At 43.8% G+C, this 25,221-nt stretch overlaps 1 protein-coding gene across 2 annotated transcripts in view; it reads left to right on the top strand.

The window, feature by feature from the left end:
* The window catches only part of MMEL1 (membrane metalloendopeptidase like 1), a 181,244-nt gene that overhangs the window by 42,115 nt on the left and 113,908 nt on the right, over positions 1-25,221 (top strand). The window contains exons 1-2 of one of the 2 annotated variants that reach the window (XM_040326451.1): positions 2,979-3,559; positions 3,955-4,118. In XM_040326451.1, coding sequence (XP_040182385.1) covers positions 3,510-3,559; positions 3,955-4,118 — 214 coding nt within the window. In that variant the 5' untranslated portion in view covers positions 2,979-3,509. Of the gene's footprint in view, positions 1-2,978; positions 3,560-3,954; positions 4,119-25,221 lie in introns of those variants that run through there. The other variant, XM_040326452.1, reaches the window with a different exon arrangement.

The raw sequence follows: 25,221 nt of genomic DNA, 5'->3' as shown, positions 1-25,221 counted from the left end.
TGTAGTGGTCAGGTCAGTGTGTAGTGTAGTGGTCAGGTCAGTGTGTAGTGGTCAGTGTGTAGTGGTCAATGGTCTGGTCAGTGTGTAGTGGTCAGTGGTCTGGTAAGTGTGTAGTGGTCAGTGTGTAGTTTAGTGGTCTGGTCAGTGTGTAGTGTAGTGGTCTGGTAAGTGTGTAGTGGTCAGTGTGTAGTTTAGTGGTCTGGTCAGTGTGTAGTGTAGTGGTCTGGTCAGTGTGTTGGGGTCAGTGTGTAGTGGTCAGTGGTCTGGTCAGTGTGTAATGGTCAGTGTGTCGTGTAATGGTCTGGTCAGTGTGTAGTGTAGTGGTCAGGTCAGTGTGTAGTGGTCAGTGTGTAGTGGCCAGTGGTCGGGTCAGTGTGTAGTGGTCAGTGGTCTGGTCAGTGTGTAATGGTCAGTGTGTCGTGTAATGGTCTGGTCAGTGTGTAGTGTAGTGGTCAGGTCAGTGTGTAGTGGTCAGTGTGTAGTGGCCAGTGGTCTAGTCAGTGTGTAGTGGTCAATGGTCTGGTCAGTGTGTAGTGGTCAGTGGTCTGGTAAGTGTGTAGTGGTCAGTGTGTAGTTTAGTGGTCTGGTCAGTGTGTAGTGGTCAGTGTGTAGTGGTCAGTGTAGAGGTCTGATCAGTGTGTAGTGGTCTGGTCAGTGTGTGTAGTGGTCTGGTCAGTGTGTAGTGGTCAGTGTAGAGGTCTAGTCAGTGGTGGGGGTCAGTGTGTAGTTTAGTGGTCAGTGTGTAGTGGTCAGTGGTCTGGTCAGTGTGTAGTTTAGTCATCTGGTCAGTGTGTAGTGGTCAGTGTGTAGTTTAGTGGACTGGTCAGTGTGTAGTGGTCAGTGTAGAGGTCTGGTCAGTGTGTAGTGGTCTGGTCAGTGTGTAGTGGTCTGGTCAGTGTGTAGTGGTCAGTGTGTGGTTTAGTGGACTGGTCAGTGTGTAGTGGTCAGTGTAGAGGTCTGGTCAGTGTGTAGTTTAGTGGTCAGTGTGTAGTGGACAGTGTAGGTCAGTGTAGTACTCAGGTAGGTTAGTGGTGTGGTGAGTATAGGAATCAGGTAGGTCAGTGTAGGAATCATGAAGGGTCAGTGTAGAGGTTAGTGTAGTGGTCAGAGTGTAGGAATCATGTTGGGGGAGTGCTAAAAGTCCACAAGTTAGGGAGGTGCAAATGACTTGCCTTGCCCCGGGCGCTGACAACCCACGCTACTCCACTGCCTGGAGGTCCTCCATGTTTATTTAAATCCGACCTCCAGCCTTCCCTTCACGCTTGCACAGTTGTACTGCTCCTCTCCTGTACAGAAGTTACTTCATCTGACCTCACTGTTCACTATGTGTGCAGCATCCTCCTAGTCAGGCAGTTATTGGCTCCACTGTAGTTAATGGAGGGGTTGTTGTTGATTATTTGGGTCTGCTCCGGGTTCCTGAGATGAGAGTTTGATTGCTTCCCCTGCCTCTGGACGAAGCTTCCAGAGCATAGGGTGGAGGATTCAAATAATCAGCTAAATAATTATTATACCCATGGCCAATCCCTGAAAGGCATAGCTCCCAACTGTCCCTGATTTTCCAGGGACTGTCCCTGATTTGAAACAAAGTCCCCCTTAGCGGGACGTTGTGAAACCTCTCCTGAACGATTTAACTTGACAGCTAGAAACCAGCGACTAAAAGCGTCCACTTAGCTGCGTTTACGTGCCACGTTTAGCCACGTTTAGCCGTGTTTGTGTCTAGAAGCATTTGAAAAAATTAAAAACGTCTGTAAACGAAACGCGAGTTGTATGTTTAATAGCAGAAAGTAAAAAATATATTTTTTTTTTTTCAAAATTGTCGTTTTATATATATATATATATATATATTTTTATTATTATTATTATTATTATTATTATTATTATTATTTTTTTTTTTTATAGTATTAACCTTTTAATTTGTTGATTTGTGTCTGCTCCCCCCCCCCCCAATTTTTTTTTTATCGGGTATGTATTATAGCAGAAAGTAAAAAAAAAAAATATATATATATAGGGTTAGATTCATAAAGCCCGCCGTAACTTTGTGCGGGTGTAGCGTATCTCAGAAGAGGCAGGTTCTGTATTCAGAAAGAACCTGCGCCCTAAGTTACGGCGGCGTAGCGTGAATGGGCCGGCGTAAGCGCGCCTAATTCAAATTGTGAAGAGGTGGGCGTGTTTTATGTAAATAAACCGTGACCCGACGTGATTGACGTTTTTTACAAACGGCGCATGCGCCGTCCATGGACATATCCCAGTGTGCATTGCTCCAAAGTACGCCGCAAGGACTTATTGGTTTCGACGTGAACGTAAATTACGTCCAGACCCATTCACGGATGACTTACGCAAACGGCGCAAAATTTTCAAAATTCGACGCGGGAACGACGTCCAAACTTAACATAGGATACGCCTCATATAGCAGGGGTAACTTTACGCCGGAAAAAGCCTAACGTAAACAACGTAAAAAAAATGCGCCGGCCGGAGGTACGTTTCCGAATCGGCGTATCTACCTAATTTGCATATTCCTCGGGGAAATCGACGGAAGCGCCACCTAGCGGCCAGCGTAAATATGCAACTAAGATACGACAGCGTAAGAGACTTACGACAGTCGGATCTTAGCTAAATTCCGGCGTATCTTGTTTTCTGAATACAGAAAAAAGATACGCCGGAGCATCCTAGAAGTTACGCGGCGTATCAATAGATACGCCAGCGTAACTTCTTTCTGAATCTACCCCATAATTTTTTAATTGTTGGTCTTTTTTTGTTTATAGTGCAAAATAAAACTTGAAAATGATATAAAATAAACATTAAAAAAAATAAAAAATAGTATTCATTTTTTTTTATTATTATTATTATTATTTTATTTATTAACCTTGCAATTTGTGTCTGCTCCCCCCTGAGCTCCCTCCTTATTCCTCCTCTGTTTCTCTCTCTCTCTCTCTCTGTTTTTAAATCTTATTCTCCACCCCCCTCTGGATATTCTAGTTACTCCACGCTCCGTACAGCTCATTCCAGCTCCCAAGTTTTTCCAAGGAGTTAGCAGAGGTGAAGAAGGGAGAAGAGAGCTTTTTTTTTTTTTTTGCTATAGAAACTCTGCGGCGGCCGAGCCACAAAGGCAGTTTGATTCCTATCGCCGCCGCACACGAGGGGCTGTCTGATTATTATTATTTTATTTTTTTTGACAGTAGAAGCGATTCAGATCTGTCGGAGCCTCCCGGCATGGATCGTGCCTGCCAGAGGATTTACATACGGCTCTGATCTGAATGACTCCCCCCCCCCCTCCCCTGAAAAAAAAAAAGGATTGTTGGCTGATTGGCGCGGAGGATCGATAGCTTCCCCGGGATCAATGAGGTCTGGGGAAGGAAGGCGATCTCTTCGGATGAATACAATTTGCCAAGAGAAGAATCTCAGCTTCCTATAGTATTAAATCCATCCCCATCGCTATCGGAGGCGGTGCGACCGGCGAGAGAAAAAGTCGTCTTAGCGAAAATTGCAATTACTTTAGAGACTTGGAGGAGATGGAAAATGAAGCCCCCAAAACGGCGGACAACCAGATGGAAAAATATATGTAATTGATTTTATTTTTATGTGTAAAATGTTCTCCTCTATCTTCATTTCTAGGATGTGTTTAATCCAGTTCTGCTCTTCGAGGCGATTAATGTCATTGATGTCGTTGTCGCTCGGCGTTTCCTTTTCCTAATTCTGTTTTTATCTCCTTCTCTCTCGAGTCTGATGGTTATGTTGTCAGGTTGTTGGATGTGTCACAATCTGCGTTTTTTTTTCCTTTGCAATTTTCTTGTCTCCTGTCATCTTGTTCCGTCTCTGCCTCCCATCCTCATCTCTCTCTCTCTCTCTCGCTCTCTCTTCATCCAGCTGCTCTTACTATCGCTAGGCGTCAACTAAAACCGCAACCTTGACCTCGTAAAACCAACTTTGCTTCTTTCTTTTTTTTTTTTTTTCAAGAGTGACCATAATGGGGAAATCGGAAAGTCAGATGGACATTGTGGAAAAATCCAACAAGACGGTGAAAAAGTCTTGGAGCATCGTGGAGATCGGACTTTCCGTGCTGCTAGTTCTGATGACCTGCGCCATGGTGGCGTTGCTGGTCCTGTACACCACCAACAAAGGTAAGAGTCTTCGCTGTTTTGGTTTGTGAATTGTATATATATATATATTTTTTTTGATTGGCTTGAGTATAGGCTTGTAGAATCGTCTGGTCTAAAGAGGATTGGGAGATTTATGAATAGGGATGAGGTTCGGGATTGATGTTTTCATAGGATGTGGGAAGTTTGTGGATTGTGAACTTTGAGGCTAAAAAGTTAGCAGGTTCGTCATCAGAGATAAGGAATAATTTATAGGGATGAGTTTGGGTTCGGTTCAACCAGCTGTGACCAGGACATTCCCCACCCTACACCTGCCGGTACACAAATGGGGCAGGAATGTGATCATGACATTGTTGACCTAATATGGCCACATGGCCAAATCAGATCAATGACATTATGACCACATAGCCATATTAGATCCATGACATTGTGACCACCATTGTGACCACACCACTGCTAGATCAATGGTATTAAGACCCCATGGCCATATTAGGTCAATGGCAGTATGGCCACATGGTTACACTAGTTCAATGACATTATGACCACGAGGCACTGCTAGGTCAATGAGATTAAGACCCCCATGGCCATATTAGGTCAATGGCATTATGGCCAAATGGCCGTATAAGGTCAATGACATTAGGGCCACGTGGCCATGTTAGATCAATGATATTATGGCTACATGGCCATGTTAGGTTAATGACATTGTGACACGTCGCACTGCTAGGTCAATGACATTAAGACCACATGGCATATTAGGTCAATGGCATTATGGCCACATAGCCATATTAGGTCCATTACATTAAGACCACATGGCCATATTAGACCAATGACATTGTGACCACGTGGCACTGCTAGATCAATGATATTAAGACCACATGGCCATATTAGGTCAATGACATTGTGACCACGTGGCACTGCTAGATCAATGGTATTAAGACCCCATGGCCATATTAGGTCAATGGCATTATGGCCACATGATCATGGTAGGTCAATGACATTATGTCCACATGGTTACACTAGATCAATGACATTATGTCCACATGGTTACACTAGATCAATGACATGACCACATAGCCATGTTAGATCAGTGATATTATGGCCATCTGACCATATGAGGTCAATGACATTATGACCATGTGGCACTGCTAGGTCAATGGCATTAAGACCACGTGACCATATTAGATTTATGTCATTATGGTCACATGGCCATATTAGGTCACTGACATTATGACCACATGGCCTTGTTGGATCAATGAAATTATGGCCACATGACCATTTTATATCAATGACATTATGACCACATAGTCATGTTAGGTCCATGACATTAAAGGGGTTGTAAAGGTTCGTGTTTTTTCACCTTAATGCATCCTATGCACTAAGGTAAAAAAACACCTGGCAATGAAAGCCCTCCCCCCCCCGGCCCCCCGTTTTACTTATCTGAGCCCGTTTACCTGTTGTGTGCGTCCCCGGCATCCTCTTCTCCACTGAGTCTGGCCGTTGATTGGCTAGATTGGATAGCAGCGCAGCCACTGGCTCGAGCTGCTGTCAATCACATCCAATGAGGCGGGGGCGGTGCCGAGTGATACAGTCGGCGACTATACCCGCCGGCTGTATCACGGGAGCGTGCCCGCAAGATAACCCCCTTGGGAGAGTGCTTCCCATGAAGGGGGTTCTCTCTTGTGGGGAGGAGCCGAGACAGCCGCCGAGGGACCCCCAGAAGACGAGGATCGGGACCACTGTGTGCAAAACGAACTGCACAGTGGAGGTAAGTATGACATGTTTGTTATTTTAAAAAAAAAACCTTACAACCCCTTTAAGAGCACATAGCCATATTAGGTCCACGACATTAAGACCACCTGGCCATATTAGATCAATGACATTGGGACCACGTGACACTGCTAGATCAATGATATTAAGACCCCATGGCATATTAGGTCACTGGTATTGTGGCCAAATGGCCATATTAGGTCCATGACATTAAGGCTGGGTTCACACTGCTGCCGAATGCGGCTCTCAGTAGGGGTCCGGTGCGTCCCTGTTCTCTGTTTCTGGGACGAATCAGGGCCGAATTTTTGCTTGAATTTGGCCCTGAAGCCGAGCCAAAGACGCACAGGACTCCTGTGCAAGCCACTCCACAGCCGCCACGGAGATATGTGAACCAGCTCTATAGAGAGCCGGTCACAGTCTCCTGTCATGCCAATTGGATACGGAGAAACCCACATCTAATTCGCACTGGTGTGAACCCAGCCTAAGACCACATGGCCATGTTAGGTCAATAACATTAAGACCACAGGCCATGTTTGGTCAATGACATTAAGACCACAAGGCCATGTTAGGTCAATGACATTAAGACCACAAGGCCATGTTTGGCCAATGACATTAAGACCACAGGCCATGTTAGGTCAATGACATTAAGACCACAGGCCATGTTAGGTCCATGACATTAAGATCACAGGCCATGTTTGGCCAATGACATTAAGACCGCAGGCCATGTTAGGTCCATGACATTATGGCCATGTGGTCATATAAGATCCATGACATTATGACCACCTGGTTACATTAGGTCAATGGCATTATGGCCTCATGACCATGTTAGGTCAATGACATTATGTGGTCATATAAGGTCCATGACATTAGGACCACAGGCCATGTTAGGTCCATGACATTATGACCACATGGTTACACTAGGTCAATGACATTATGGCTACATGGCCATAGTATTCGATGACATGGTCAGGTGGACATATTAGGTCAATGATGTCACGAGTATTCCCACTCCGTTGTGTACATGCGCTGTAGGGAGGGAATGCCCGATCACAGCCGATGGGACAGGCACTGACAGCTTGCCTCCAGGTTCAAAATGGGCTCAGATTGAACCCAAGCTTATCCCCTACCTATAATGCACAGCATAGCCTTTTACCAGGTCAGCCTTTTACTTAGTAACAAGAGCTAATAATCAGAAAACATGGACAGGCACCTATAAATCGGGGCTCCAAGCAGCCAAATGGTCGTTGTGTGTTGGAGCTGTTGGGCTCACCATACATATTACAATCCGATTATACATTCTCCATACAATTAACTTTAGATTTACCACAATTGTGTATATGGGGGACCTATCCTATCAATCTGTATCCAATCAGGCCTGCTCTTAGACTACATAACTGTTGGTTTAGCTAGAGCTCACCACAGATGTTACAGTCCGATTGTACAATCTCCTTTAGATCTATCAACAACTATGTAGTACCAGATTGGATACAAATTAATTGGATAAATTAGGTAGTTTTGGTAAATATTAAGTTGACTGTGTATTGTTTGTATGGTCAGACTTTAACATGTCTGTAAGGCAGGGCCATCTTAATGCAAGGGCACACCTGGGCACCGCCCAGGGGCCCCAGGTACATGGGGGCCCCACAATAATCTTGCATTACATCATACTTGCCCACTGTCCCGGGTTTGCTGGGACAGTCATGCTTTTTACTAAACTGTCCCGATATGGCCGTGTCCCGGAACATATTCTGTGCCCTCCTGAACCCAGTACTCTGTGCCCTTCTGCATTCCACCCTGTACTGTGCCCTTCTGCATTCCACCCTGTACTGTGCCCTTCTGCATTCCACCCTGTACTGTGCCCTTCTGCATTCCACCCTGTACTGTGCCCTTCTGCATTCTACCCTGTACTGTGCCCTTCTGCATTCCACCCTGTACTGTGCCCTTCTGCATTCCCCCCTGTACTGTGCCCTTCTGCATTCCACCCTGTACTGTGCCCTTCTGCATTCCACCCTGTACTGTGCCCTTCTGCATTCTACCCTGTACTGTGCCCTTCTGCATTCCACCCTGTACTGTGCCCTTCTGCATTCCCCCCTGTACTGTGCCCTTCTGCATTCCCCCCTGTACTGTGCCCTTCTGCACCCCACCCTGTACTGTGCCCTCCTGAACCCAGTACTGTGCCCTTCTGCATTCCACCCTGTACTGTGCCCTTCTGCATTCCACCCTGTACTGTGCCCTTCTGCATTCCACCCTGTACTGTGCCCTTCTGCATTCCACCCTGTACTGTGCCCTTCTGCATTCCACCCTGTACTGTGCCCTTCTGCATTCCACCCTGTACTGTGCCCTTTGTTTTGACTAGTCTTTGATTTATGGAATGTTTTCCTTTTGTAAAATCGATTTTATTGAAAGTACTAATAAAAATATGTTTCATTCTATCAACTATTTATACTTTATTTCTAGAAAGTAGATGTGTAGAATGGGACCACCTGGTAGGGGCCCCAGTGCATTACTTTGCCCAGGGGCCCATGATGCTATTAAGGAGATTGTACAGTCAGTTTGTAATGTGTGTGGTTTGTGCTTTAGGGAGTGCTGCCATTTCTTTAAAGAGGCACGTAGTATTTTTTTTATATTATTTTTGTTATGTTTATTTATTTATTTTTTATTATAAATCTTATATTCTTTTTATTTTTTTTATTTTTTTAACTTTTTTAAGTTTAGGTTTCTTTTTTAAAACATTTTATTTAGATTTTTTTTTAAAAAAATGTAACTTTTTAATTTAGATTTTCTTTCTATTTTATTTATTTCGTTTTTTTTTTTTATTTTTTTTTACAATTTTATTGTTTATTTTTTCTTTATTATTTTCATTTAAAATGTTATGTTTCTTGTTTTAAATGTTTTTTCATTTAGATTCTTTATTTACATTATTTTTTACATTGATACATGCCCCACCCCATGCCAGTGCCCAGATCTCCATGCCTTGTTCTTGAGCAGGGTGTCCCAGAACTTTTTAAACAAAGGACCAGCTAACTGTCCTTCGGGCTGTAGGGGGGCCAGACTGTGGCCAGTGGGATTAGAATATGCCTTGGCATCAGTGGAAGCATACAGTGCCTCCTCACTGGTTTTAGTGGGAGAAATGGTGTTCTGTTATTGGTATTTAGGGGAGGAATAGTTCCCCATCATTGGTATCAGTGAGAGGAATAGTGTCCCATCATTGGTGTCAGTGGGAGGAATAGTGTCCCATCATTGGTATCAGTGGGAGGAATAGTGTCCCATTATTGGTATCAGTGGGAGGAATAGTGTCCCATCATTGGTGTCAGTGGGAGGAATAGTTCCCCATCATTGGTATCAGTGAGAGGAATAGTGTCCCATCATTGGTGTCAGTGGGAGGAATAGTGTCCCATCATTGGTGTCAGTGGGAGAAATAGTGTCTCATCATTGGTGTCAGTGAGAGGAATAGTGTCCCATCATTGGTATCAGTGGGAGGAATAGTGTCCCATCATTGGTGTCAGTGGGAGAAATAGTGTCTCATCATTGGTGTCAGTGAGAGGAATAGTGTCCCATCATTGGTGTCAGTGGGAGGAATAGTGTCCCATCATTGGTGTCAGTGGGAGGAATAGTGTCCCATCATTGGTGTCAGTGGGAGAAATAGTCCCCATCATTGGTGTCAGTGAGAGGAATAGTGCCCCATCATTGTGTCAGTGAGAGGAATTGTGCCCCATCATTGGTGTCAGTGAGAGGAATAGTGCCCCATCATTGACATTCGTGGGAGAAATAGTGTACCATCATTGCTGTCAGTGGGGGGGGGGGGGGTAGTGTCCCATCATTGATATTAGTGGGAGGAATGGTGTCCCATTTTTGGTGTCAGTGGGAGGAATAGTGCCCCATCATTGGTATCAGTTTAAGGAATTGTGCCCCATTGTGGGTGTCAGTGGGAGGAATAGTGCCCCATCATTGGTATCAGTTTTAGGAATTGTGCCCCATCATTGGTGTCAGTGGGAGGAATAGTGCCCCATCACTGGAATCAGCAGAATAAATAGTGCCCCATCACTGGTGTTAGTGGGAAGAATAGTGCCCCATTTTTGGTGTCAGTGGGAGGAATAGTGCCTCATCATTGGTGATAGTGGGAGGAATAATGCCTCATCATTGGTGTCAGTGGGAGATATAGTGTCCCTTCATTGGTGTCAGTGGGAGAGGAATGGTGTCCCATCATTGGTGTCAGTGGGAGAAATAGTGCCTCATCATTGGTGTCAGTCGGAGGAATAGTGCCCCATCATTGGTATCAGTGGGAGGAATATCATGGCTCGCAGGCCGCAGTTTGGAGACCACTGACCATGAGAATAGCTTGATTATTATCCCTGCCAATGGCCAGGACTGAATAATAAGATTTGCCCCTCCCCCCTATAGATTTTAAAGGGGTTCGCTGCAAAATGTCAGGTCACTAAAGAGCAGGAAAAAAGGTTGGATTTCTGGGTTGGGTCAGAATTATTTATCTGTGTGTGGGACGGTTGTACAGATATCTGATGAAGTGCCGGGGCAATTTTTTTTTTTAGCACCCAGAGCCAAAAGACCAAAGCCGTCCCCTCCCCATGAGCTGTGAACTGTTTCGGCAGCATAGGTTGCAGCTCCTGCGCCCCCTACTGTCCAAAGTTCCAAGGCGCATGCCTCTTTCCTAGCCCGCTCCTGATTGAACAATACTGACTTGTACAGGTGATCAGATTTATATATTCATGTAAAACCTTTATCCCAAATGGAAACAAACTATGTGCTGTAACTGGTTATAAAGCGTGAGCCGGAGTTTGGCTTTACATTGTTAGTGAATTTAAAGTAGAATTAAAAGGTTCGACTTTAAAAAAAAAAAAAAAAAAATTACCTGCTCTGTGTAATGGTTTTGCACAAAGCAGCCCCGATCCTCCTCTTCTTGTGTCCCCCGCCGGCGCTCCTGGTTCCTCCCCCTTGACCAATGCCCCCAATAGCAAGCTGCTTGCTGTGGGGGGCACCGGTGCGGGCTCGCTCCCGAGCCCTGTCAATAATAGGATCGGGCCGATACCATTTTTTTTTTTACGAGTACGAGTACCGATACTTTTTTTTTTTTTTTGTTCTCGCCGATCCCAATTACCGATACCAACCGCAACAGTTTTGTTTACCCTTCAGCGGTCAGCAATTGTACAAAGCATTGAAAAGTTATTTCCAAATGAAATCGGAGTTCCGGCCACAATTTCACTTTTTAAATATAAATACCCCTGTAATACACAAGCTTAATGTATTGTAGTAAAGTTAGTCTGTAAACTAAGGTCCGTTTTGTTAGGTTGTTACAGCATTTAGACACTTTATAAAATAGAAATTGACTGGGGCCATCTTAAGTGTGGGCATCATGAAGCCAGACTGTATGACTTCCTGGATTTCAGCCTTGCAGATCTCGCACATGCTCAGTGCTGCACAAGCAGTGTAATAGGTTTCAGATCAGGTTTCAGCACCTGTACTGTCCAAGTCACATGATTCTTCGAGACTGGGGAGTGCACAGACTCCTGGAAAGTTACACCCACTACATTCCCAGGAGTCTGTGCGGTGTAGGTTAGGAAGCTTAAGCACCTAGGTGCAGGAAGAGGGAAGATTAACTATTCTGCCTAGCAACAACACTTTGAAGGCATCTAAAAAAAAAAAAAAAAATTCTTAAAGGACTAATGATTTTTTTTTAAAACTACTGATGTAATGTTATATTTATGGGTGGAACTCCACTTTAAATTAAAAATTTTTTTTTTTTTACATTTTTCGATTTTTTTCAATGTGAAACGTGTAAATATATGCTAAAGGTGTAAAAATATTAACGGAAAAAAAAATGTTAAATTATTAATACTTTATAAAATAGAAGTTAAAGGGGTTGTAAAGGTAAAAAAAAATCCTAAATATCTTCCTTTACCTTAGTGCCGTCCTCCTTCACTTACCTCATCCTTCCATTTTACTTTTAAATGTCCTTATTTCTTCTGAGAAATCCTCACTTCCTGTTCTTCTGTCTGTAACTCCACACAGTAATGCAAGGCTTTCTCCCTGGTGTGGAGTGTCGTGCTCGCCCCCTCCCTTGGACTACAGGAGAGTCAGGACGCTCTCTACGTTGCAGATAGAGAAAGGAGCTGTGTGTTAGTGGGCGTCCTGACTCTCCTGTAGTCCAAGGGAGAGCACGACACTCCACACCAGGGAGAAAGCCTCGCATTACTGTGTGGAGTTACAGACAGAAGAACAGGAAGTGAGGATTTCTCAGAAGAAATAAGGACATTTAAAAGCAAAATGGAAGGATGAGGTAAGTGAAGGAGGACTGCACTAAGGTAAAGGAAGATAATCAGGGGAAACAAATTCTACCTTTACAACCCCTTTAACAAAAAAATAAATAAAAATCATCAGGAAAATAATAATGAGTTAATTTAGGCAGATTAGAGTACATGAAGGGTTAATAAGGAGTTAAACAGAGGAACATTTAATACAAATCACAATTATTATTTTTTTACTTGCCAGGTTGCTTTAAACTGACTTCATCTGCAGATGGAAGTTCGTCTTTTTAATCTGTAGATGAATAAACAGAAAGATACAAAAAAAAACAATGTTTCTTTTTATCTCAGTGTTTCAACGACTGAGCAGTGTTGTTGATAAACATTACTGGGCTGCTTTTTTAATTTTTGACAGCTCCAAACTTCTTTAACCACTTCAGCCCCGGAAGAACTTACCCCCTTCCAGACCAGAGCACTTTTTGCGATTAAGTTAATAATGAGTTAATTTAGGCTTATTAGAGTAAATGAAGGGTTAATAAAGTGTTATAAACAGAGGAACATTTAATACAAAACACAATTTCTTTTTTACCTTGCCAGGTTTCTTTAAACTGACTTCATCTGCAGATGGAAGTTCATCCCTTTAAAAAATTAATAAAAATCGTCAGGAAGTTAAGTTAGGCTGATTAGAGTTAAGGAAGGGTTAATAAGGGGTTAAACAGAGGAACATTTAATACAAATCACAATTTTTTTTAAACTTGACAGGTTGCTTTAAACTGACTTCATCTGCAGATGGAAGTTCGTCTTTTTAATCTGTAGATGAATAAACAGAAAGATACAAAAAAAACAATGTTTCTTTTTATCTCAGTGTTTCAACGACTCAGCAGTGTTGTTGATAAACATTACTGGGCTGCTTTTTTTTTTTTTTTGACAGCTCCAAACTTCTTTAACCACTTCAGCGCCGGAAGAACTTACCCCCTTCCTGACCAGAGCACTTTTTGCAATTAAGTTAATAATGAGTTAATTTAGGCTGATTAGAGTAAATTAAGGGTTAAACAGAGGAACGTTTAATAAAAAAAAACACAATATTATTATTTTTTTTAACTTGACAGGTTGCTTTAAACTGACTTCATCTGCAGATGGAAGTTCATCCCTTTAAAAAATTAATGATAATCGTCAGGAAAATAATAATGAGTTAAGTTAGGCTGATTAGAGTAAATGAAGGGTTAATAAGGTGTTAAACAGAGGAACATTTAATAAAAAAACACAATATATTTTTTCTTTAACTTGACAGGTTGCTTTAAACTGACTTCATCTGATGATGGAAGTTCATCTTTTTAATCTGTAGATGAATAAACAGAAAGATACAAAAAAAAACAATATTTCTTTTTATCTCAGTGTTTCAACGACTGAGCAATGTTGTTGATAAACATTACAGGGCGGCTTTTTTTATTTATTTTTTGACAGCTCCAAACTTATTTAACCACTTCAGCCCGGAGGAATTTACTCCCTTCCTGACCAGAGCACTTTTTGCGATTGAGCTAATAATGAGTTAATTTAGGCTGATTAGAGTACATTAATGGTTAATAAAGTTTTATAAACAGAGGAATGTTTAATACAAAACGCAATTATTATTATTTTTTTTTAACTTGCCAGGTTAATTTAAACTGACTTCATCTGCAGATGGAAGTTCATCCCTTTAAAAAATGTATAAAAATCATCAGGAAAATAATAATGAGTTAATTTAGGCTGATTAGAGTAAATGAAGGGTTAATAGAGTGTTATAAACAGAGGGACATTTAATACAAGACACAATTTTTTTTTGTAACATGCCAGGTTGCTTTAAACTGACTTCATCTGCAGATGGAAGTTCATCCCTTTAAAAAATTATTAATTGTTCATTTAGGCTGATTAGAGTAAATTAATGGTTAATAAGGGGTTAAACAGAGGAACATTTAATAAAAAACACAATTTTTTTTTGTAACTTGACAGGTTGCTTTAAACTGACTTCATCTGCTGATGGAAGTTTATCTTTTTAATCTGTAGATGAATAAACAGAAAGATAAAAAAAAACAATGGGCCAGATCCTCAAACGAATTCCACCGGCGTATCTATGGATACGCCGCGTAATTTCAAAGTTCCAGCGTCGTATCTCTGTTTTGTATTCACAAAACAAGATACGACGGAATCTGGGCTCGATCCGACAGGCGTACGTCTTAGTACGCCGTCGGATCTTAGGTGCATATTTACGCTGGCCGCTAGGTGGCCTTTCCGTCTAATTTTGAAAATGTTAAGTCGTTCGCGAATAGGGCTTTGCGTAGAATGACGTCACCGTCGTAAGCATTGGCTTGTTCCGGTTTAATTTCGAGCATGCGCACTGGGATACCCCCACAGACGGCGCATGCGCCGTTCAAAAAAACTTTATTTACGTTGGGTCACAACGAAAGCCCTATTCGCGAACGACTTACGCAAACGACGTAACATTTTCAAAATTCGATGCGGGAACGACGGCCATACTTAACATAGGATACGCCTCATATAGCAGGGGTAACTATACGCCGAAAAAAGCCGAACGCAAACTACGTAAAAAAATGCGCCGGCCGGACGCGTAGTATGCTTCCGACCTTCGCATACTACGCGTCACGGGTTGCCGAACGTCGGTGCGCAGGCGCCGTATAGAGCCGCAGCGACGTTCGGCTTCATTCGGCAACTCGTGACGCGCTGTATGCGACGGTCGGAAGCCTGTCAATCAGATAGGAACGCGGTGAAAATAAGGTACGATTGTCATTAGGACAACTCCGCTGAGTGTAATGTTAAAAATTTATTTTTGGGTGAACCCCCGCTTTAACTTGACAGGTTGCTTTAAACTGACTTCACCTGCAGATGGAAGTTCATTCCTTTAAAAAAAACTTTTAAAAATCAGCAGGAAAATTTAAGGCTGATTAGAGTAAATGAAGGGTTAATGAAGGGTTAAGTAGAGGAACATTTAATAAAAAAAAACAATATTTTTTATTTTATTTTAACTTGACAGGTTGCTAGTTTAAACGGACTTCATCTGCAGATTGAAGTTCATCCCTTTAATCTGTAAATGAATTAAAAGAAAGATACAAAAGGAAACGTTTTATGTTTATTTTTATCTCAGTGCTTCAACGCTTGAGCAATGTTGTTGATAAACATTACTGCGCTGCTTTTCTTTCTTACAGCTCCAAACTTTTTTAACCACTTCACCCCCGAAAGAATTTACCCCCTTCCTGACCAGAGCACTTTTTGCGATTCAGTACTGCGTCGCTTTAACTGACAATTGCGCGGTCATGCGACACTGTACCCAAACAAAGTTGACGTCCTTTTTCCCCTACAAATAGAGCTTTCTTTTGGTGGTATTTGATGACTTCTGTGGTTTTCATTTTTTGCGCTAAAAAAAACAAAAAAAGAGCGACAAATTAAAAAAAAAAACAATATTTTGTACTTTTTGCTATAATAAATATCCCCAAAAAATGTAAAAAAACAAATTTCTTCCTAAGTTTAGGCCAATATGTATTCTTCTACATGTTTTTGGTAAAAAAAAATCTCAATAAGCTTATATTGATTGGTTTGCGCAAAAGTTTTAGGCCCAGATTCTCAAAGGACTTACAACGGCGCAGTGCCATGTCCGCCGTAGTAAGTCCTAATCCGACCCGTCGTATCTATGCGACTGATTCTTAGAATCAGTTACGCATAGATATCCATTAGATTCGACAGGCGTAAGTCTCTTACGCCGTCGAATCTAAACTGCAATTTTTTTTTTGCCCGCCAGGTGGCGCTTCTGTCGATTTCCGCGTCGAGTATGCAAATTAGCTAGATACGCGAATTCCCGAACATACGCGCGGCCGACGTAGTAAAGTTACGACGTTTACGTTAGGCTTTTCCCGGCGTAAAGTTGCCCCTGCTATATGGTGGCATAAGTGCGGCGCATCAATGTTAAGTATGGCCGTTGTTCCCGCATGAAATTTTAAAATTTTGCGTCGTTTGCGTAACTCGTCCGTGAATGGGGCTGGACGTAATTTACGTCCACGTCAAAACCAATACATCCTTGCGGCGTACTAGGGAGCAATGCACACTGGGAGATTTCCACCGATGGCGCATGCGCCGTTCGTGAAAAACGTCAATCACTTCGGCTCACAGTAGATTAACATAAAACACGCCCCCCTGATCCAAATTTGAATTAGGCGGGCTTACGCCGGCCGATTTACGCTACGCCGCCATAACTTACGGAGCAAGTGCTTTGAGAATACAGCACTTGCCCGTGTAAGTTGCGGCGGCGGTAACGTAAATCATATACGTTACGCCGCCGCAAAGATACGCCATTCTACGAGAATCTGGCCCATAGTGTCTACAAAATAGGGGATAGATTTATGTAATTTTTATTATTTTTTTTTTTTTTTTTTGAAGTAATGGCGGCACTTCAGACACTTTTGACACTTTTTTGGGACCATTGACATTTATACAGAGATCAGAGCTAGCCACTGATTACTGTATAAATGTCACTGGCAGGGAAGGGGTTAACACTAGGGGCGATCAAGGGGTTAAGAGTTCCCTAGGTGTGTTTCTAACTGTGGGGGGAAAGGGACTGACTGGGGAAGGAGACAGATAGTGTGTTCCTACTTAATAGGAACACACGATCTGTCTCTACTCCCCTGACAGAACCGGTATTTTTGTGTTTACACACACAGATCCCCGTTTTCATTCCGTCAGAAGCGATCGTGGGTGCCCGGAGACATTTCGCCCACCGGGCACGCGCGTCGGATGCTTCCCAATGAACTAATTTAGTCCGAAAACGAATTGCACATATCTAAAAGACTGCCACCATTGGCGTGAGTACAGGGTGTTCCAGGTGTGCCTGAGCACACCCTAATCAAATAAATATTAGTGCCCAGTGCCTACCAGTGCTGCCAATCAGTGCCATCTATAAGTGTCCATCAATCCCTCATCATCAATGCCCCCTATTAGTGCCTATCAGTGCCCACCAGCGCTGCCAATCAGTGCCCACCAGTGCCATCTATCAGTGCCCATCAATCCCTCATCATCAATGCCGCCTATTAGTTTCCATCAGTGCTGCTAATCGGTGTCCATCAGTGCTGCCGATCAGTGCCCACCAGTGCCATCTATCAGTGCCCATCAATCCCTTATCATCAATGCCGCCTATTAGTGCCCACCAGTGCTGCCAATCAGTGCCACCTACCAGTGCTGCCTATTGGAGCCCATCAGTGCAGCCTCTCAGTGCCCATCAGTGCCACCTAACAGTGCAGCCTCATAAGTGCCTCCTCACCAGTGCCCACCAGTGCCTCCTCATCCATACCCATCAGTACCACTGACACCTATAAGTGCAACTTTACCAGTGCCCACCAGTGCCTCCTCATCAGTGTCTTCTCATCAGTGCCCATCAGTGCCACTAACACCTATCAGTGCCTCCTCACCAGTGCCCACCAGTGCCTCCTCACCAGTGCACACCAGTGTCTCCTGATCAGTGCCCACCAGTGCCTCATCAGTGCCACTAACACCTATCAGTGCTGCCTCATCAGTGCTCACCAGTGTCTCCTTATCAGTGCCCATCAGTGCCTCCTCACCAGTGCCCACCAGTGCCTCCTCACCAGTGCACACCAGTGCCTCCTCACCAGTGCCCACCAGTGTCTCCTGATCAGTGCCCATCAGTGCCTCCTCATCAGTGCCCATCAGTGCCACTAACACCTATCAGTGCAGCCTCATCAGTGCCCACCAATGCCTCCTCATCAGTGCCGTCCATCAGTGCACATCAGTGAAGGAGAAAAACTACCTGTTTGCAAAATTTTATAACAAACTATATAAACAAATATATATATATATTTTTTTCAAAACTTTTTGGTCATTGTTTGTTTCTTTAGCAAAAAATAAAAAATCCCAGAAGTGATTAAATACCACCAATAGAAATCTCTATCTGTGTGAAGAAAATGATACAAATTTAGTTTGGGTACAGTGTACGCGCAATTGTCATTCAAAGAGTGACAGCCGCTGAAAGCTGAAAATTGGCTTGGGCAGGAAGGGGGGTAAAAGCGCCCTGTATTGAAATGGTTAAAGGAATTTGCGCCCCCCCCCCTCTGCTTCCAATCTCCAGCACGGGGGTCGGTTATTCTCCGCCGAATAAACATTCTGCATTCGCCGCGTTCACTAGAAAGTTGTGCTGAGCGGAGAGGAGGAGGCGGGGGAAGGGGTTAACGCGCCTGTCATGCATGGTTAGCCAGGTTTCAGCGCAGACAGATTGCTTTCGATACATGATTTATAAGCTCAGAAACCTTTTTATATCACACGAGCAACAATCCTCCCCACAACATCACTTCCCTGGGAGCGGGCGCGAGATACCGGGCGATCGCAAGAGTCACAGCGGTTTATTTATAAGATTTATACACTCTCCAGACACTTTATTGGGTACACCTTGCCAGTACCGGGTTGGACCCCCTTTATTAGGTACACCTTGCTATTCCCGGGTTGGACCCCCCTTTATTAGGTTAACCTTGCTATTCCCGGGTTGGACCCCCCTTTATTAGGTACACCTTGCCAGTCCCGGGTTGGACCCCCTTTATTAGGTACACCTTGCTAGTCCCGGGTTGGACCTTCCTTTATTAGGTACACCTTGCTATTCCCGGGTTGGACCCCCCTTTATTAGGTACACCTTGCTAGTCCCGGGTTGGACCCCCCTTTATTAGGTACACCTTGCTAGTCCCGGGTTGGACCCCCCTTTATTAGGTACACCTTGCTAGTCCCGGGTTGGACCCCCTTTATTAGGTACACCTTGCCAGTACCGTGTTGGACCTCCTTTATTAGGTACACCTTGCTAGTCCCGGGTTGGACCCCCTTTATTAGGTACACCTTGCTAGTCCCGGGTTGGACCTCCTTTATTAGGTACACCTTGCTAGTACCGTGTTGGACCCCCTTTATTAGGTACACCTTGCTAGTCCCGGGTTGGACCCCCTTTATTAGGTACACCTTGCTAGTCCCGGGTTGGACCTCCTTTATTAGGTACACCTTGCTAGTCCCGGGTTGGACCCCCCTTTATTAGGTACACCTTGCTAGTCCCGGGTTGGACCCCCTTTATTAGGTACACCTTGCCAGTACCGTGTTGGACCTCCTTTATTAGGTACACCTTGCTAGTCCCGGGTTTGACCCCCTTTTGGCACAGCGCTGACAAGCCATTCACCTCTGCAGCTAGGGGTTCGGATCCTGGTCTCGGCTACATGTGAATTGAGTTTGGTGGTCTCAGCCCGGCTCCCGGTGGGTGTGCTATGCGAGGTACGCCTGCGCTTAGTACGCCCACCCCCTCCCACAAAAACCACCACACTTACACGCACTCGAAATTGGGTTAACATGCACGCACTTTGACCACGCGGTCTCTAAAAAGAGAGGCGAAGGACTAACGGGGCTGGTTGAGCGGGCAAACCCTCTCACTCCCTTATATAGAGTCCCTCTGCCCCGTTGGGCTTCAAAGCAGAGCAGGTAGGGCGGGCTGTGTGGGAGGACCCCCTCACACACCCACCATTGCCACCCGGGGCATGGAGAAAGGTGGCAGATTGCCTCTGGGGGAGGCCTGCCTACTCCCAACTCCTGCAGTCCGGCTCCTCTCTCGAGTACACGCACAAGATACACTTTAAAAGAAAAAATATATATCCATACCAGACCTGAATGGCCTGGTATGGATTTTGGGGGGGGGGGGACCCCTACGCCATTTCTTTTAAAATCTTTGGAGCAGGCTTCCCCTTAATATCCATAACAGACTTGAAGGGCCTGGTATGGAATTTGGGGGGAACCCCACGCATTTTTATTTTTATTTTGGTGCGGGGTTAATATCCATACCAGACACAAAGGGTCTAATGAACTAATGAACCGGGGGGGGACCCATGTCGTTTTTTTCAATGGTTTTTATCTATATTGCCGCAATCTGACAATTCATTACAGCCGTAAGCAGTTTTAAATGACATTTTGTCTTTTAGAAATTTCATTTTGCTGTGATACTGTTCTAAACACGGGAAAGATGCGCCACTTTACAGGCAGACTAAGGACACCCCCCAGGCACAATATTTAAAGGAATATTTAATTTTTATTGTTCCTCTTTAAGCATTTTTAAAATCACTGCTCCCGAAAAAACGGCCCTTTTTAAAACTTTTTTTTGCATTGATACATGTCCCCTGGGGCAGGACCCGGGTCCCCAAACACTTTTTAGGACAATAACTTGCATATTAGCCTTTCAAATTTAGATTTTTCATGTTCGTGTCCCATAGACTTTAACAGTGTTCACACAATTTTTGTTGCCTGTTTGCAAGTTCTGGTGCGAACCGAACCGGGGGAGGGGGGAGGGTAAGGGGGTGTTCGACTCATCCCTATTTAGTATCACTTTAAGTCCAATAAAGTCAAAACCTGTCCTCACACTTTACAATCTGAGTGAGGAAAATGAGTACAAAAAAAAAATCTTAGGGCCAGATTCTCGTAGGAGCACGTATGTTTGCGGCAGCGTAACGTATCCGATTTACGTTACGCCGCTGCAACTTAGACGGGCAAGTGCTGTATTCTCAAAGCACTAATTCAAATGTGGAAGGGGGGGTGTGTTTTATGTTAATCTTCTGTGACCCGACGTGATTGACGTTTTTCACGAACGGCGCATGCGCCGTCCGTGGAAATCTCCCAGTGTGCATTGCTCCTAATGCGCCGCAAGGACGTATTGGTTTCGACGTGAACGTAAATTACGTCCAGCCCCATTCACGGACGAGTTACGCAAACGACGCAAAATTTTTCTATTTCGTCGCGGGAACGACGGCCATACTTAACATTGGTACGCCGCACTTACGCCACCATATAGCAGGGGTAAATATACGCCGGGAAAAGCCTAACGTAAACGTCGTAATTTTACTGCGTCGGCCGCGCGTACGTTCGGGAATTTGCAGCTCTAGGTAATTTGCATACTCGACGTGGAATTTGACGGAAACGCCACCTAGCGGTCAAAAAAAATGTAGTTAAGATCCGACGGCGTAAGAGACTTAAGCCTGTCGGATCTAATGGATATCTATGTGTAACTGATTCTAAGAATCAGGCGCATAGATACGATGGCTCGGATTAGGACTTACGACGGCGTACATGGCGCTGCGCCGTCGTAAGTCCTTTCAGAATCTGGGCCTTTTTGTCCAAATGCCAGACAGCTTTTGCTGGGAAGGGACTAAAGGAATCAAAAAGCCTTCCTTCCAAACGAAGCCACGGTTTCCACACACTGCACTGATGATGACCAAATAGCCTGAAACAGCTGTATGCAGTTTGGAATAAATAGCTCTGTAATAGTAGGCTAAGGTTAGAGCAGTGGTTGTCAACTGATGAGCTACAGGGGGCCTTAAATGGGGCCCCCAGCAGCGCCAAAGGGCTACACATCAGGTTCAATATATGTAACAAGAGGACCTCAGACTGCAAACCTAATAGAGGAGATGAGGGTCAGAGAGTGAGGACAGGATACATTGTTGGCTGGGGATATGCTGTAGAAGGCAATACCAGGAACATGTTACGTGAGGCTAGTAGAGATCAATGCTATTACCCTAATCCCCTGGTTGGACCCCCTTTTTCCTTCATTCTTGGTGGCATAGATACAACAAGGCGTTACTTTCTATCATCTGGAACCAGTCTGCCCATTCTCCTCTGACATCAACAAGGCATTTTCCTCCACACAACTGCCGCTCACTGGATATTTTCTCTTTTCCCCAACATTCTCTGTAAACCCGAGAGATGGTTGTGTGTGAAAATCACAGAAATAAAGTCACCCAAAGCGGAGTTCCACTCAAAGGTGGAACTTACACGTATCTGTCTACAAGTGGCCCCTACAGGAGTAGTGCTACATTAATAATGCTCTTTGATGACAGGTCCTCTTTAAGCATTTACAGGGCCGATCCTAGGGTCACAGGCGCTTGGGAGCAAAAATATTTCTGGCGCCCCCACATGGGCGTAGTCATTTTACTAACTCCTCCCCTTTACAAATGTTTCTATGGCAGAGACTTAACCACAGAGATGCTCCCCCCACAAAGTCTTCATTACCCTGGGATCCTTACATGATCTCTTAACAATAAACAAAATACAGGAAGAGAAGCAGAGTACTTTATTGGGACCTGGAGGGGGGCCTCTATGATGGACACAGAGAGGGCTTCTGTTGGAGAGTCTGTTAGAAAGAGCCCCAGACCTACTAAAGACATGATGCAGGAGATGGTCAGAGACTGCAGACATAGTACAGGAGATAGTCAGAGACATGATACAGGAGATGGTCAGAGACTGCAGACATAGTACAGGAGATAGTCAGAGACATGATACAGGAGATGGTCAGAGACTGCAGACATAGTATAGGAGATGGTCAGAGACATGATACAGGAGATGGTCAGAGACTGCAGACATAGTACAGGAGACGGTCAGAGACTGCAGACATAGTACAGGAGATGGTCAGAGACTGCAGACATAGTACAGGAGATGGTCAGAGACTGCAGACATAGTACAGGAGATGGTCAGAGACTGCAGACATAGTACAGGAGACGGTCAAAGACTGCAGACTTGGTACAGGAGATGGTCAGAGACTGCAGACATAGTAAAGGAGATGGTCAGAGACTGCAGACATAGTACAGGAGATGGTCAGAGACTGCAGACATAGTACAGGAGACGGTCAAAGACTGCAGACTTGGTACAGGAGATGGTCAGAGACTGCAGACATAGTAAAGGAGATGGTCAGAGACTGCAGACATAGTAAAGGAGATGGTCAGAGACTGCAGAAATGGTACAGGAGATGGTCAGAGACTGCAGACATAGTAAAGGAGATGGTCAGAGACTGCAGACATAGTAAAGGAGATGGTCAGAGACTGCAGACATAGTAAAGGAGATGGTCAGAGACTGCAGACATGGTACAGGAGATGGTCAGAGACTGCAGACATAGTACAGGAGATGGTCAGAGACTACAGACATAGTACAGGAGATGGTCAGAGACACATCAGTTCTGGACGGACATACACCTATGCTCAGAACACTAGTTCTAGACAGACACAAACAAGAAGAGAAGGAGGGAGGGGAGAACTCTGCCACTTCGGCGCCCCCACCTCTGCAGGCGCCTGGGTGCAAAGCACCCTGTGCACCCTGCCTAGGATCGGCCCTGAGCATTTAAATACACTGGACTGCTCAAGTGGGTATTGTGAAATTCTGATCACACTGGAGAGGAAAGACGTCATTGTACAACGAGCATCATCCACATCAAGCAACGTCCCTGGTTTGGCCTTCCTCGCCAACAGAGCTGTTGATTATGTGAAGTTTGACGGCGACAAGAATAATATTTACAGCGATCGACTAATCTGCTCTGATCTTCTTTTCTAAGTTGACATAGCGTGACAGTTTATGGAGATGTACAAACATTCACAAACAAAACACCGGCAATAAACTTGATTTACGATAGTTACATTGTAACCCCGTTCTCCCATCGAGATTGAACCGTGTTTCATCATTACTGAAGACGGATTGTTAGGGATGGTCATAGAAGAAAACTCCCCCAGGGAGAAAACACCTGGCCGCCCTCGCATTGGAATGGCCTAACGCCAGGACGTACCGCCATAGCCGTCCAATGGTAACGAATGGTGATAGGTTGAGCACCTATGCCATTTCTTGACATGAAGTTTTCAGCAAAGGTAAATGAATGAGACCTCATGCCCTGTACACACGAGCAGAATTCCCGTCAGAAAAAATTTGCCGCTGTGTCCTGAGCTCCGTTACTGTGCCCGCGGACTCGATGTCCGCCGGTGTCCCGCGATCGGGTCACAGAAATATGTAGAAGAATACGTATCGGCCTAAACTGAGGAAAAATAAGTAAGTAAAAAATATTGATTTTTTTTCAAAATTGTCGCTCTATTTTTGTTTATAGCGCAGAGGAGATCTTGTGATTTTGTTTGGGAGCCACGTCGCACGACCGCGCAATTGCCAGTTAAAACATCGCAGGGCCGAATCGCAAAAAAGTGGCTCGGTCTTTGGCCAGCCAAATGGTCCGGGGGATTAAGTGCTTAAACAAGTAAAAAAAAATAGTTTTGCTAGAAAATTACTTAGAACCCCCAAACATTATATATATATATATATATATATATTTATTTATTGGCAGAGGCATGACAGGCCCTCTTCATGAAATCCCATGAGATCCCAGATCTTTCCTCTACCCTTAAAAGCAAAATATGAAAAAAAATAAAAAACGATCTCTTGCTTAAAAAAAAAAAATAGTCTAGTTTACATCGTTTTCATCGCTCTGCCCAGTCGCCGCCAGCGCCAGATCGGTTTTCGAAGCTACAGGAACCATCACCGCTCAGACCACATTTATCAGAAAAACCTTGGGGAAAAAATAATACCGGGGTTATGGCATCTTGCTGCAGCCATAACCTCTGTATTAAGCATTAAAATAATTAGGTTTTTCCAAGTTAGGCAGTCAGCAAGTGGTTAATCAACAATATTTTCTCACATACACTATATTGTTAAAAGTATTGGGACACCTGCCTTTACACTTACATGAACTTTATTGGCATCCCAGTCTTAGTCCGTAGGGTTCGATATTCAATATATTTCCTTTCATCATCAGCTCCATCTAGTGGCCACAATGTAGTATTTTTCTGATTCATGCTATTTTGTATAAAAAAACTTTTATTTATACAAAATAAATACTTTTATTTATTTTGAAAATGAATAAAATTAAAATAAAATAAAATAGAAAATAAAATTAGAATAAAAAAAAAGAGAGAGAGAGAGAGAGAGAGAGAGAGAGAGAGAGAGAGAGAGACACAAATAGACTAATAACATTTCATTTTTCCCCTATTCGCTCAGGAGGAAAGCACATTCAAACAGAATAGAGTAATTTAGGAAAATACATTATGGTCACTAGATGGAGCTAACAATCGTAATAAATAGGTATTTATTTCCTATCATCATGAACTCCATCTAGTGGCCATAATGCATTTTTTTTTTCAGATTAATGCAATTTTGTATAAATAAATAACTTTTATTTCTACAAAAAAATACTTTTAGTTCTTTTGAAAAAAATAATTAAATGAAATATAATGAAA

This window comes from Rana temporaria, chromosome 10, assembly GCF_905171775.1.
Source record: "Rana temporaria chromosome 10, aRanTem1.1, whole genome shotgun sequence".
NCBI lineage: Eukaryota > Metazoa > Chordata > Amphibia > Anura > Ranidae > Rana > Rana temporaria.
Note: the sequence above shows the minus strand (reverse complement) of the source record. Positions and strands in the feature narration are given on the sequence as shown.